This window comes from Microtus pennsylvanicus, chromosome 3 (assembly GCF_037038515.1).
Source record: "Microtus pennsylvanicus isolate mMicPen1 chromosome 3, mMicPen1.hap1, whole genome shotgun sequence".
NCBI classification, from domain to species: Eukaryota; Metazoa; Chordata; class Mammalia; order Rodentia; family Cricetidae; genus Microtus; species Microtus pennsylvanicus.
In genome coordinates, this window is record NC_134581.1 from 80,772,323 (window position 1) to 80,786,129 (window position 13,807).

Here is a 13,807-nt window from a genome sequence, read left to right on the forward strand (position 1 = left end):
GTTTGGGAAAGCTGTAAAGAAAAGAAAGTGGAATACCACTTGTAATGTGTTTTTAAAAATACTGGGTGTGGTGGCACACACCTTCAAGTTCTTAGCGCCCAGGAAGCAGAGGCAGTTGGATCACCAGGAGTTTGAGACTGGCCTGGTCTACACAGTAAGTAAGTAGCCAAGGCTACATAGTGGCGCCTGTCTCAAGCAAACAAAACGTTGACAAATAAACAAATGCTTCTTGGCTGTAGGAAGGAAGTCTGGGGTTTTGTTCTTTGAGTGTGTTTTAAATTGGGCAGATGACCTCTCCCTCTAAAAGTCCTCATTATTCTAAGTGTCCATGGTTTTACATTAGGATTTTATATAAAATATACATGTGTACATGTGTGTACATATATGTGTTTATGGCATATGCATGACAGACAAGAGGATGATTTTGGGAGTCTTCCTCTATTATCTACCACCTCATTTTTTTTTTTTTTGAGACAGGTTCTCTCACAGAACCAGAAGCTCGCCCTTTTAAGCTAGGCCAACTGACCAGCAAGCTCCAGGGTTCCATGTGTCCAACCTCCAATAATGAGGTTACATGTGTGTTGTGCATCCCCATCTAGCCTTTCCTGTGTGACTCAGCTCTTCTTACTTTCACGCTCTCTCACCCCTTGAGCCAACTCTCCCCTTGGCATCATTTTGTTTGGTCCCTGGCAGAAAATATATGAGAGCTGGGTTTGAATTTGAGGGTTCCATTGATGATTAATAGATATCTATACCAGCGGAGTGAGAGCAACGCCACGGTATGCTGTCCTCTGTCCGTCCACCCGCTGGTGCAACTGTCCGTGGTGGAGCTTTCGTCTGCCTCAGTCCTGTGGGAATCTCCCCTGCAGATGTGGTCCTGATCAGAGACAGAGAGAGCAGTCATGCTGAGCTGACTGTGGACTCAGATCGCCTGCATCTTGTTTCTGCAGGCTTTGCCCAATTTAGACCTGAGCCCTTCTGTCCCAGGGATGCTGAGGCTCCCAGTGCTTTGCAATGTGTTCTTTCCCAGCCTCCTCTCACATCTCTGTGTGGGTGAGGAGAATGCACACTCATTTTTCCTCCAACAATTAAAGCTGAAGCTCAGAGTAGAGGAGTCTGCCATGACATCATACCCAGGGAAGGGCCTGAGTCAGAAAGGCCACCTTTTCTGATGTACAGTTCCATGGTCCTTCCGTTTGGCTGGACATCACCAACATATAGTGATGAGAGATGTTTTGATTAAATCCAAGTAGTTCCTGTTATACAATGTTAGCTAATTGCATGGTAGTCTTGTCCTCCAGATTGGAAGTCCTTAGTCAGAGATGGTATTCCTCAGGTCAAGACGTGATCTGATAGGGAACATGTTTTCACTGATGGATGGGACAGAATGGGATGGGTTGAACGGATGTATGTTTGCGTGCGTGTAGAGTCCAGAGGACAACATGTGTCCTCCGGTGTCACCCTCCAGGATGCCATCTTCCTCCTTGAGACAAGGTCTTTCACGGGCCTGGAATTCACCCATTAGGTTAGCCTAGCCTGCCATCTTCCTTTAGGGATTTTCTTGCTTCTGCCTCTGCTGGGGGAAAATCAAAATCTGATCCTCATGCCGGTGAGACAAGGACTTTATTGGCTTGTCTCTATCCGCTATCCTCCCCTCACCCGTCCCCTGAGCCACATTTATTTTGCTGAGGCTGGGGGAGGGGCCCTTGATGAGCAGCCTCAGAAGGAACTGGAAATTCTATTCAGTTGAACTCCTCCTTGCCTTATTTGACTAGCTGGCGGTCTTCCTGTGGACTGGAAACCTTTTCCAAGGGGCTTCCTGGGATAGCTTAGCACCCGCATTTTACAAGGTCCCGTACTCCTGAGCCTTGAAGATTCTGAAATGGTTTGGGTAGAGTTGTACTTAGATTTGACAGAGACTGCTAGAGCCAAGTTTAAAAAGTATTGTTAAGTCCCTACTCCTTGCCCGGTGTCTTGTTTGATGTGTGGATACAAAGAACCATGACTTAGTCCCTTGCCCAGTAGGCCCTGGGAGTGAATTGGTGTTACAATGTTAGAGGTGCTTAGAAAGTCCTTGCTTGCTGATGCTAACTAAGTGAAATTAGCTTTATTAAAAAAAAAAAAAAATCAAAGGGGTGGAAAAGGGAGGGAGAGAAGGAAAGAGAGAGAGAAAGAAAAAAGATCATTGATATAACCCCTTTAAGAGACATCCTACCTGCCTGCATGGGCCTATGAATACTCGGTTATTGAAACTCACAGCCTGAGGTCCCCAGCACCCTGAAGGCAGAGTTCCTGCACTGAATGGAAGTGTTACCAAAGCCCCTTCCAAACTAGGCTGTTAGAGACCATACAGCCAGCCCAGCAGCACCGTACCCCAGTCCTTCAGCACTTGCTCTTTTGAGAACGCTCTCAGGGGGGTGAGGCTGTAATCCACCAGCACGTTCTGTCTGTGATTTCGATATCTTCTGCTTTGTTTTTAAGTCTCTGCTCTATGGAATTAGGGAGTTGTACAGTGACTATACTCTCTCTTGTACCTCTGCCACAAGGAGGGCGCAGGATTTAAGAACAAGATCCAGTTTCCTCACGGGGGATTTGCATTAAACTTTAAACCCCTTTTTGCTCCATGGGCAATTACAGGAACCCCTCTCCTTTTGGGATGCCCTGTCCAGGTTTATTCCTTTTAAGACTCCTTCAGGTAAGGCAGCTCATAACCTTTTAACAGCCAAGTAACACAGGTTCCCAGAAAGATTTCTCAGGGGCACCAAAGAGCTCAGAATTTTAAACCCAGATACTCTGATGTCTAGACAAAATGACAAGGCCAGCCAGGAGTTTGGAAGTGATGTCATATTTCAGTTTTTTATCGATTAAGAAGTCAGAATAAAGACTGAGCGCCGGAGTTATAAAGAAGGCAGACTTGGCCAGCTTCACAAAGGTAAGTCGAAGAGTGTGCTTGAATGGATAGCCCTGCTGGCATTTAGTGCAGGCCTGTGATCCCAGCATGTGGCACTTGTTCCCGTAGAGGCATTGGGAACTTCTCTAGAGACAGGACCCCACCCCCAATGGTGTTCATTATGGTGCTAATCAGTGAAGGCACAGAAGCCTGACCAGGACACTGAAAGGAGCGACGGGGTGAGGATTTAAGGCAAGGCCACTTTGGATGTTCCAGAGAGGTAACACTTTAATTTTGATGCAGCGGTGGGAAAGGAGCCAATGCGTGAAACTTCAGAAGGACACAGAGGTCAAGTAGGGACCGCCAGTCAGAGGTGGACATGGGTTCGAGGAGAAGAATGACTCAGGAAGGCTGGAAAAACACAGGGATAACTGATGTAAGATGAAGTAGGGAAGCCATCTTGATGCTTCTGGGTAGTTGGTCATTAAGGACTTGCTGTAGAGGCTCTGAGACTTTCTCTGAAGAAAGTGGACAAGGAAGTGGTGTGGATTGGGTGTAGCCTGTGACTGTGTGTTCTGTGGCCTGGCCTCTGGCTGCTTCTGTAGCACGCTCAGTGGTACTCGTGGTGACCCTAATTTGTTTCTCTTTGAACTATCCACAAAGATATCAGCAGCCCTGGCTTCTCCTGTGCCCTGGAGGGACCCAAACAAACTTATTTTGTTTTTACAGAAGAGGGGGAAAGTGGGTCAGCCTGTTTTGGCATTTCAGGCATGGAGCCCCGGTTCCATTGCAGGCTCTGGTCTCCATAGAAATGAAAAATAGCGTTTGTCATGTCTGTTCCTGGTTTGAATTCCAAACTCTGGGCTCAACAGGCTGCAGGAAGGCCAGGCAGTAGGGAGTAGGATATATGGAGCCTCCAACCATTGTAAAGAAGGGTCCTTCTCATTGGCTTGAGCACGAAAAGGCCTTGCCCTGACCAACCCTTTCTCTCTCCATCACTTCTCCGGACCATGAATGCCAGCGTCAGGGCAACTCAAGTGGTGCTTTTCTCTCTTTGGCCCAAGACTTTACATGGACCATGCCCAGGTGACAATTGTTCATCAACAGCTAAAGTCATCGATCGCTGAGACTTGGCCAGCAAGTATGTACCTAGTGGGGATAGGGCTAGATGATCTGATAGTCACCTGGCAGCAAGTGTTTAATGGCCTGTGATACCTTTTAATTACTTCATAGGATTTTTTTTTTTTTGGAAAACAATTTTAAACATTCTTTGTCTTATTTTTTTTTTTGGCGCTGGGGGGGGGGTTCTGCATGTATCTGTTTGTGTGCACGGCTATACATATGGTGTCCAGAGGTCAACATCAGATGTTTCCCTTGATTGTTTTTCATCTTTGAGATAAGGTCTCTTACGGAACCAGGAATGTCCTCATTTGACTGGACTGTTGGCCAGCCAGCCCAAGGGACCTTCTTTCTGCCTTCCCAGGGCTGGAGTTAAAGGAACACATTGCTGTATCCAGTTTGTGGGTGCTAGAGATGGAACCTAGGGTCCTTATGGCTGTGCGGTGAGCACTTTACCAATGGAATCATCTCCCCAGCCTTGGATTAGAATCGGCAAAGAGGAACCAGTAAGTGAAGCCTGTTGACCACTGGAAGAACCCTGAACTATTGACACCCAACCCACCGAGGTGTCATCAAGTCATTCTGAAAGGGTGGAGGGAGCAGTCTGTGTCTTTCAGTCCCTATCTCTTGAAGTGGTTAGAGAGACCCACTAGGTGTCAGGAGGAGCCAGCCTTTGTGTCCCAGGGGGAAAAGTGTACCTCCTGTAGGCTACCTGTCACCATCGCTCACCTACCCCAGGTGATCACAGCTGCCCCACCCGATATAATCGGGCATGGCTCCAGGGTGGAATCCTGCCAGGATGAGACTTCAGGTTATAGGCATATAAAAAACAGGTTCCCTGTGACCACAGGGAGCTCTTTGCATGAAAGACAACAGTACATTCTCCATCCTTCCAGCTTCAACCCTATCCAGCGTCCTAAAAGTGTCCGTTGGTGCTAAGTTCCTGAGATGTGTCTTCGTATTCATCAGCGAAGACTGATTTTTAAAAATAGTGATTGATTCCTCCTGAGGATGGGGGTGTCAGGGGAACTAGAGACCCCACTGGGGTTTGTGATTTGTGACATTTGCTCCCATCCATGAATTCCTAGTGGTGGCTCTGCCCTTCCCACCTACTGTGCTGTGGTATTTGGTGGGTGCAGACATTAGATTCAGAAACTGCTAATGGGCAAGCAGGAACACAGGGAAGGGAAGACTGGCCATCCTCAGTAGTCCTCCCTAGACTCCGAATTTGGAACTGGTGTAGGCGGACAGGCTTCCTGATGGAGGCATTTGCAAGCAGCATGTAAATTCTCTGCAGAGTGTTACATACACACACCTGTGGCCTTCCTGTCTCAGACACATGACCACAGGCTATGAGGGTGACTGATTCCCATGGATATTTGCAGTGCGCTTTTGGAGAACCGAGGAGGACTGTTGATGAGACTTCAGACTCAGCACTGAGATGTGTCATCTGTGGGTCAGTACAAGAAACAGCTTTTGCCTGATGCTGTGAGTGGCAGGGAAGCGTGAGGGGCCTGAGGGTGCTAGTGGTAATTATCAGGGGGACCAAAAGCTGCAGGGGGTGTCCCGTCAGGTCCCATTGGGTCCCCTTCTCCTCTACCACCTTCTCCTGCCTGTGTTCCGTCAGTTCTACTGCTGATCTCAATGCTAGCAGGTCATACCATGAGTTCAAAGTGAGTCCACCTACCTGTAGCCTTAGAAAGGGGGCTCTGTGACCAAGGACACACAGGGATATCAAGTATTTTCTCATTCCTTCAAAGTCATTCCTTGGGCCTAGTGATGCTACAGTTTCAGAATGGTACTTATCTTGGATGCGGATTCTGAAAACGATGCCCAGAAAATCAGCGAGAGATGGTATGAGGACAAGACTAGGGTTCTGTGCTTTTAGGAATCATACTCTGTGTTGCTGACACCCTTCCCCTACCATACACACCTTACGAGTAGGAGTCCAGCAACATTCACGTCTTTTACACTTAACAGGCCCCAACAAGAGATTGAGGAAAGAGGCCAAGGGAGTTGAATACCCGTTTTGGTGGCTCAGCTGTTTCTAAGGTTATGCATCAGGCACTGTGCAGAGTTGCTTCAAATGAGAAAAATCAGACTCAAGAACCAAGGTAACAGAAAGCAAAGGACTAAGGGGGCCTTCAAGCTGGACTTGCTCTCCTGGCACACTGGCAATTTTCCTTATCCTACTGCTTTGAGATACAATGCCCAGGTTTCAGATTTAGTGCTCTCCTGATGTCAGTGCCCTGGAATATATCACAGAGTCGTTCTTAAAAGTTATCAGTGCTCCTTGGTGTGGTGAGAAGATTGTAGTCAGGCTCTCTGCCATTAAGGGGACCTTAGGGCTGGGTTTGGGAATCTGATTGAGAACAAGTTACGGCTGTGCTGCTTGTGGGACCACAGGATCACAAGGACAGAGACTGCAATCCAAACAGACCAAGGGACAGGGCGTCCAGAGTGGCAGGTATATATTTTGCAATATCTGGAGCAGAAACAATCTTTGCTAAAGACAAACACATAAACTTGAATAAAGAACACCAGCTGACCATTGTGCTCGGCTCGGAGTTCTGAAAAAATGCACGGGTGGCTGATCAGGGAGCTGGCGTGCTGACAAGGTCTGCCTGTGCCTGCAGGACCTCATTAGGAATAAGGATGGAGAGGGCGAGCCAGAAAAAGTGGAGCCGTTGCCAGGGTGTGTGAAGTGCAGGTGGGAGAACCTGTAAAGAAAGTTACATTGTAGAAAGAGAATCTTTGTTCTCCTCCCGTGTTTCCCGATTGCTCAAGGACAGCAGCCTCGGGAGTACAGGGAATAGGCCCTGACCACACAGAGCATGAGACGCTGTGGTCAGGCTAGAGGACGTACTTTCTGTCACAAGGTAACCGGGACAGGGGTGAAATAGCCTTCGTTGCCTGTCTTACACATAGGAGAGGTGGGGAATGAGTGAGCATCTTCCTGGGTTAGGGGCGGCCAGCAGGGTCTCAGTGGACCTGTTCTTCAGAGGATGTGATGATAACAGGACTCCCGTGAGTGTTAGTTCAAAACCGTTTCATGAGCGGCTTCTTGTCACTCTCCCGTGTTCCATGCTATTCAAGACTTTTATTCTCATTGTGCTGATTTCTGTTTCGTTCTTTCTGCTCTGCCTTGACTTCCATGGTTTTACCTGGATAACCCCCACACATTTTCTGAACCCAGTTCTTCGAGGAAAGCTTTTTTCTTTCCTTTTTTCTTTCTTTTCCCTTCCTCCCTCCCCCCACTCTGCTTTCTTGGATCCCAACACCTGTCGCCTGTATTCCACTGAGAAGAGGTCATCTCCAACTCCACCTCGCTATAAATGTCCTAAGCACAAAGAACTTTCCTTATTCACCTGTGTGAACTTGAATGTTTAACATTGTACCTGGTGGCCAATAAAAATCTGTGCACTATAGTGCTACACACACAGTCACAACACCTTGGCCAGGCACTTATTCTGCTGTTTCTCAGGTTTCTTAAAGGCCAAAGGTTACAGGACTCTTCCTGAATTCAGGTCAGTGGTCCTGTCTTTTGACGCAATACTGGTCTTCCTCTGTACGGTAAGGTCCTTTTGAGCCCATCCCCAAGCATAATGTTTGTTCTATTACTACAGCTTGTAGAATCAGGTTAAGGGCATGGTAGACTGCTATACAAAATGCATAGGAATTAGTTTTATTTGCTTAGCAGCTTGTCCAAGGCTACAGGACAATGGCTGATCTTTTAATAGGTTTTAGCAATGTAGCAATGACTCTGCTAAGGCACAGAACTATGGTTACAGGGTTTTCTTCTTGTATAGAGAAGGACTGGAGCAGAGGTCAAGCATAGAAGGGTCAACAACCTCTTATTATTCTCAGTGTTTTTCAGGAACCAGTCAAATCATAGCTAAAGCTATTGGACAAGTCAAGACAATGTTAAATATTCAAGTTCACAGTTACTCACTTAAAAGCACTGAAAACCTGAGGTAGGACCCCAGGACAGGAAAGGAAGGATGGGATAATGAGCCTATGGAAACAGAATGAGTGGAACACAGTGGGGTGGGATGGGAGAGAGGATACTTCTGAGCAATGATGGTGTCTTTGGAGAAAGGCCGGGAATGGGCAGAGGTCTGGGAAGACGGTGGCCAGATATTTGGGAACTGAGGCACTCAGGAGACATCTGGAAGAAATATGCACTGGGCACAGTATTGTTGGGCCACATCAGCAAGTGTGTGTATGTCTGGTGGTGGAGGAGACTCACCCTAGGACAGAGAGTAGTGGCCACAGAGGTGAAGAACACATTTGGGGAAGAACTAAATTCTAGTTTGGGAAACATGAGACGACGCAAGAGACCAGAGAGATGAGTCCACGGGTAAAGGTGCTTGCTGCGAAGCCTCACGACCTGAGTTTATCCCTGGGACCCTCGAGGTGGAAGGAGAAAATTAACTCCCTAATCTCCACATGTGCGGTGTGGAGTGTGCACATACATGTCGTAGAGCTCGTGTGTAGAGGTCAGAGTACAACTTGCAGGGATTCCGTTCTCTCCTTCCACCCTGTGGGTCCTGGGGGTTATACTTGGATCAACAGCTTGGGAGCAAGAGCTGTGCCGTTTCACCTACTCCATTTGTGTTATTTATTGTGCACTGTATCTGGCATCCAGTTTTTTATACCTCTGACTTTGTTTTGCCCCCAGCAGCCACTTATGAGCATGGTCTAGAATCAGACTGTATGAAGTGGCCTTTATTTCAGGAAGATGGAAAGGTCTTTTGTGTTTGTGATAGACAGGTGTTCCTCCTCTTCCTCCTCCCCCCCCCCCTTTTTTTTGGTTGGGGTTGAGTGAGTAGGAAGATTTGCTCCTGAATACTTGGACATAGGCTGGAATTGTCCCAAGATAAAGGAGGTTTTCTTAGACGGGTGAGCACTTAGGTCTCCTTCCCTAAGCTCTCCCAGAGGACCGGGGTGTCTGCTTCCATCAGACACGTGGTTCAGCTTCTTGACATGAAGAAAAGGAAGCTAACGTCCTTCCCCAGGGCTCACGGTATCAAATGGTTTTAGAGAGTCAGAAGAAAAAGGATGGAGTTGCAAGGAGAGAGAAGTTGGACCGCCTCCTCCGAGAGGCAGCTGGGGCCTCTTCAAGTCATTGGCAGACAAGATTTTAATTGAACGCTACGTATTCAGATGAAGCAAAGCCGTGGGCCTCCTGGCTACATTTGTTTTTCTCCTTTTCCCTGATCTTTCTTTCTCAGTTTTTCTAATAAGGTTCACAATGATCCTTCCCCTACTTTGGCCCCTCCCCAGTGGTACTGCTTGGGCATATAGACTTTCTCTCCTATATTGAGTTTATCCAGGAGGCAGAGCCTGGTAATCATTGCAAATGTCTCCAGTGGGGCATCTGAGGTTACAGCCAGCTCTTCATGCAAATGTCACTGTCCGGCACCCTGCTCTCTATTTCCTGAGGCAAGGCCAGAATGTGGTTTTCCTGAGATGGTTGCCTGGCTTATCCAGTCTGGCTACCGAGCAGGTGCACAGGATCTCGTCCCCTCCTTGCCACCTTGCTCTGTGGCCGTTGCAGTCTCACAGGCTGCAGTCCCATTCCTTCCCGTTCCCCTTCCCTTTTCGTCCATCTCTTCCGTTTCTCTCTCCTTTCAAAACAAAGCAAAATGAATTCAAGGTTTTCCTCTCCCTTTTCTTCCTTATCTCTTCCGCTCTCTTGAAAACACAAGCCAAGCTTCAATTCTTCTTGTATTAGCAGATGGTCTGCTAAGGTGTGACTGGGTTTGGTGCCGTGGGAAGGTGCAAGAAGCTTTTTAGAGATGAATGTGGGGTGGGGGCTAGAGGATAAGACCTTGCCCCTCTGGGACAGCGGCATAACTCGATCGAATACCAGATGCATGACTTCCATCTGAAGCAAATTCCGAGTCTCTGCTTTGATCACTTACTTCTGTCTGCCAGGCATTTCTCTTCATTTTTAAACTTAAGGGTAGTGGCACTTGCCATTATTAGCTTGCTTGAATGTCTTTAGACACATGGTATGTGGGCCGGTGAGAAGGCTCAGTAGATAAAAGTGCTCACTGCCAATCAAGTGGCCTGCGTTCATTGCCCAGGATCCACATTGTTGGGGGGGGGGCAGACTCCAGCTGGTTGCTTTCTGACCTCTGCAGGTGTGCTGTGGCATATCTCTGCGCGTGTGTGCGCACGCACACACACGCACACGCAAAAGAAAATAACATAATGGTTTTAAAAAGACATGTCTATGAAATAATATATGTGAATGCTTTGAAAAGTGAGATTATCATTATGAACAAAAGGGTTGACGCATAGTGTTTGTAAAATGAGCTGGTGATATTGAGTGAACGCCAACGATTCTTTGAGGGCTTAAATTATTTTTCCTAATAGCTTTCTGCCTATCATAAGTAGTAAAAGCTCAAACTGGATTGGATGGGGAGATTGCAGGATACTTTAATGCCTACCTGCTGGTTTCTAGTCTTATTTTCCTTTTTACACTGGCATTACTGCCCCCTGCTGGCCAGTAGCAGCATTACAGTACAGCGAGCGCCTAGTTGGGTCCTCTGATTTTCTCAGCCCGTTGCCTGGGTCCTTTGCATGGGTCTCTGGCCTGCCATCACTGTCAGCTTTTCTTTCTTCCTCCACCCTCTCACCTCATTCCCTGTCTCTCTTTGCCCCCTGCAGCACTGCCAGTAACTCCAACCGCAGCACGCCGGCCTGCTCCCCCATCCTCCGGAAGCGGTCCCGCTCGCCAACGCCACAGAACCAAGACGGAGACACCATGGTGGAGAAGGGCTCAGATCACTCCTCGGACAAATCCCCATCCACCCCGGAGCAGGGTGTGCAACGCAGTTGCTCTTCACAATCTGGTCGAAGTGGTGGCAAAAATTCCAAGGTGAGCAAACTACGCTGGAGCCTCAGTACCCCTCGTTAGCTAGCTGCAGGAAGAAGGTACTGACTAGGTACTCACGTGCTTGAACAGCCCCAGTGTCTATGCGCTCAGGTCAGGTCAGAGCCATCAGGGGGAGACCCTAATTGAAGATTCCTGTCTAAGCACTCAGGGCGAGTCCTGAGCCACATGCCCCTCCTCTCCCCCACTTTCCATCTCTCTGTAGTACCTATGAAACTTCATGACCCTTGAGATAAGGAGGGGGCTCTGGGGATCAGGAGAAGTCATCTGCTTAATCCTTTAAATTTGGTCCCTTGAACTGGTAAAGGGACACTATTTGGGACACCTGTATTGCCAGAAAGGCAGGCTTCAGGGAACCTTCCAGAGTGTTATTTTTAACCTCCTCCTTGGCTGTCACCCTGCCTAACTACATGCCCACCTCCTCATCTTGCAGAAGGGACAGTCCCAGGGCCTTTCCTTCCTGTCCCTGTACACCTGTGCACCCAGGCTCCTTGGTCCAAGGCTTAGCACAGAGACCTCACATGGTTGTGGTTCCCCAGCCTTCTCCTTCCACTCCCAGGCCTCTGGCAATCAAGAGGTACCTCTGCCCAGGGGCTCCTAAACCACCAGACTCGCAGGGCACGAGAAAGGGGACCCCTCCCCGGGAGGCTTGGGAGCTGGTTTCCCCACTTGAATTTGTCTTCTGATTTCTTGTTCTTCCTCTTCTCCCCACTGTTTCCCAAATACGTCCTCTGCATGCATGGTCTTTAGTCTCACAAGCGCCTCTCAAAAGTAAGCCATCTTTGTCTCCATCTTTTCCTCTTCCCCTCTAGTATTGGATTGTCTGTAGTGCTCAGCTCAGCTCAGCCCCCCTCCCTCCACCCCTGCCAGTTCTGCCCATATGTCCTGCTTGGTCCCTTTCCCAGAAGGGCCGATCCCACTGTGCCCTGCCCCCATCCCTTGGCAGTCTGGCTTGGAAGTCACTGAGGGTCTACTCCCACCGCACCTAACGTCAGAGAACAGAGCCTGACGACCCCCCCTCCCCCACCAGCCCTCGTGTCTGCTTGCTTCTCAAACACCATCACTAGTGGGAATGTGTTTCCCTTCGAGCGTGGTGCTTCCTAAAAGCAGAGTCCTGCAGGGGGTAGGTAGTTCCTTTCCTGTGGGTATGGTGCCTCCGGTCAGTCATACTGTTGTTCTTTGTGGCCCCTTTCTGGCTTCTGGCAGAAGTGACGAGAGACTGATGGGAGGGACCCGAGACAGAGGGTCAGTGATGGCGCTGCCGAGACCTCCCGGCATCTGCCCAGTTCGTCTTTCCCTCCACCAGTGAGAGCTGCTTGGCCAGGGCACCCCTCACTACTTCCTTGCTTGTACCACCCTGGAATTCATTCATGGTTTGCTTAGAGCCTTGGGTTTCGATCAAAGAGGGTGTAGTGCCAGCGTCTGGAGGTTGATGACTGTGCAGGACCCACCAGGCTCTGGATATATGATTGCAGGAGAGAGAGATGCCAGGCTCTGTCTACCCAGGGTCCAAGGAGTGAGTAAATGGTGAACAATCGGTACTAAGACAATAGAGCCCAGGAAATCAATTGTCGGGGAGCAGTGCAGTTGGAAGAAGCCGCGGGAAGACTTACAACAGTGTCTGCAGGCGTCTTTGGGGAGGAAGGCACATCACTGTTCGTTCCTGGTGGAAGAATGCGAAGCCCCACACCCATGCCTGCCCATTGTGCCCTTCAGACTCCAAGTGCTCTCAGGACTTGAAGTGGCTATTGCCAGTGGAGGACAGCCTGGAGCGAGGAACCCAGCAGGAGGCCTCTCGGTGTGTAGGAGGCTGGGCAGGTTAAGGCAGGCCCAGTATCTGGGGACAGGGCTTGTATAAGACTTTGGGTCACTATGCCAGAGTGCTCGCCCCTCTGCCTTAGTTGAAATGTGTGCCAGAGGGCGTGAGGCTCATCCGGAAGAAGGAGGATCTGGCTGGATGTGGGCATCAGGTTATCCCTTCTCTCCATGTCTTCTCCGAGTCTTTATAGTCTTTCCAGTCCTAAGCTGAAGTGTACAGCTCTTACTCATTCGGTGAGCAGCACAAAGCTTGCTGACCACTGAGCTGGGGACTACCATGTCGTGCGAGTGCACAGGGCAGCAGCTATGGTCAACCCGGAACGTGCGTTTGCAAGACCCACTGGCTGCAGAGGGTTCAGTGCAGGTCCAGCTGTTGGGCTGCCAGGAAGTGCTGCTGGGGCAAGGCCAAAAGCCTTTAACACTGCTTCCCTGGGGAGCACCCTCTCAAGGTGGCCAGATATAGTCGTGCAGAGGTTCTGTGAGCTGGAGCTGTTTTTGCTACAGACATAGCTAGGTCACCCGTGACCACCTCCTGCAAAGAGGCCACCCTGTGTGTTTTCAAGCAGGCTGCAAGGTGCCTCCTTCACACAGGGGTCAGGGGATCAGAGACAGGGAAATCATTAAGGCTTCACCTTCCCTATCATTGTCTCAGTGGTTGAGGCTGATTTCTTGCTTCTGCTCAGAACCCCCAGGGCTGACTTTCACTCTCAGAAACCCCTGTTTGGGCCACAATTGAGCTGCTCTTGGTAGTGATTGCCTGTGGCCACCAGAGGGAGCCAGGGCATGCTTTCCTGCCTCCTCCAGCTCAAGAGCACGGCTCAGCCTTTGCAGGTCTGCCAAGCAGATAGGGCCACTCCATCCTCGGCTTCTGCCTTGCAGCTTAGCTCTCTGTTGGTGTTTGGCAATGCCCGGTGCTGTGCCACTGGTGCCACTGTGACCTTTCACCTTTCTGTTTGTTTGTCTGTCTGAATTCTAATTTTTTATGGTTTTCTTTTCAGTATGACAAACTTAATCTGATCAAAGTAAGACTTTTTTTTTTTTTGTCCTTCTTCCCAACTTACGCTTAATGTAGAGCT

The 13,807-nt window shown here is 49.1% G+C and overlaps 1 protein-coding gene across 19 annotated transcripts in view; it reads left to right on the top strand.

The window, feature by feature from the left end:
* Gramd1b (GRAM domain containing 1B) overlaps positions 1-13,807 on the top strand; it is a 235,639-nt gene that overhangs the window by 188,762 nt on the left and 33,070 nt on the right. For 18 of the 19 annotated variants that reach the window (XM_075966291.1, XM_075966287.1, XM_075966288.1 and 15 more), the window contains one exon: positions 10,688-10,898. In XM_075966291.1, coding sequence (XP_075822406.1) covers positions 10,688-10,898 — 211 coding nt within the window. Of the gene's footprint in view, positions 1-2,804; positions 2,933-10,687; positions 10,899-13,807 lie in introns of those variants that run through there. The other variant, XM_075966306.1, reaches the window with a different exon arrangement.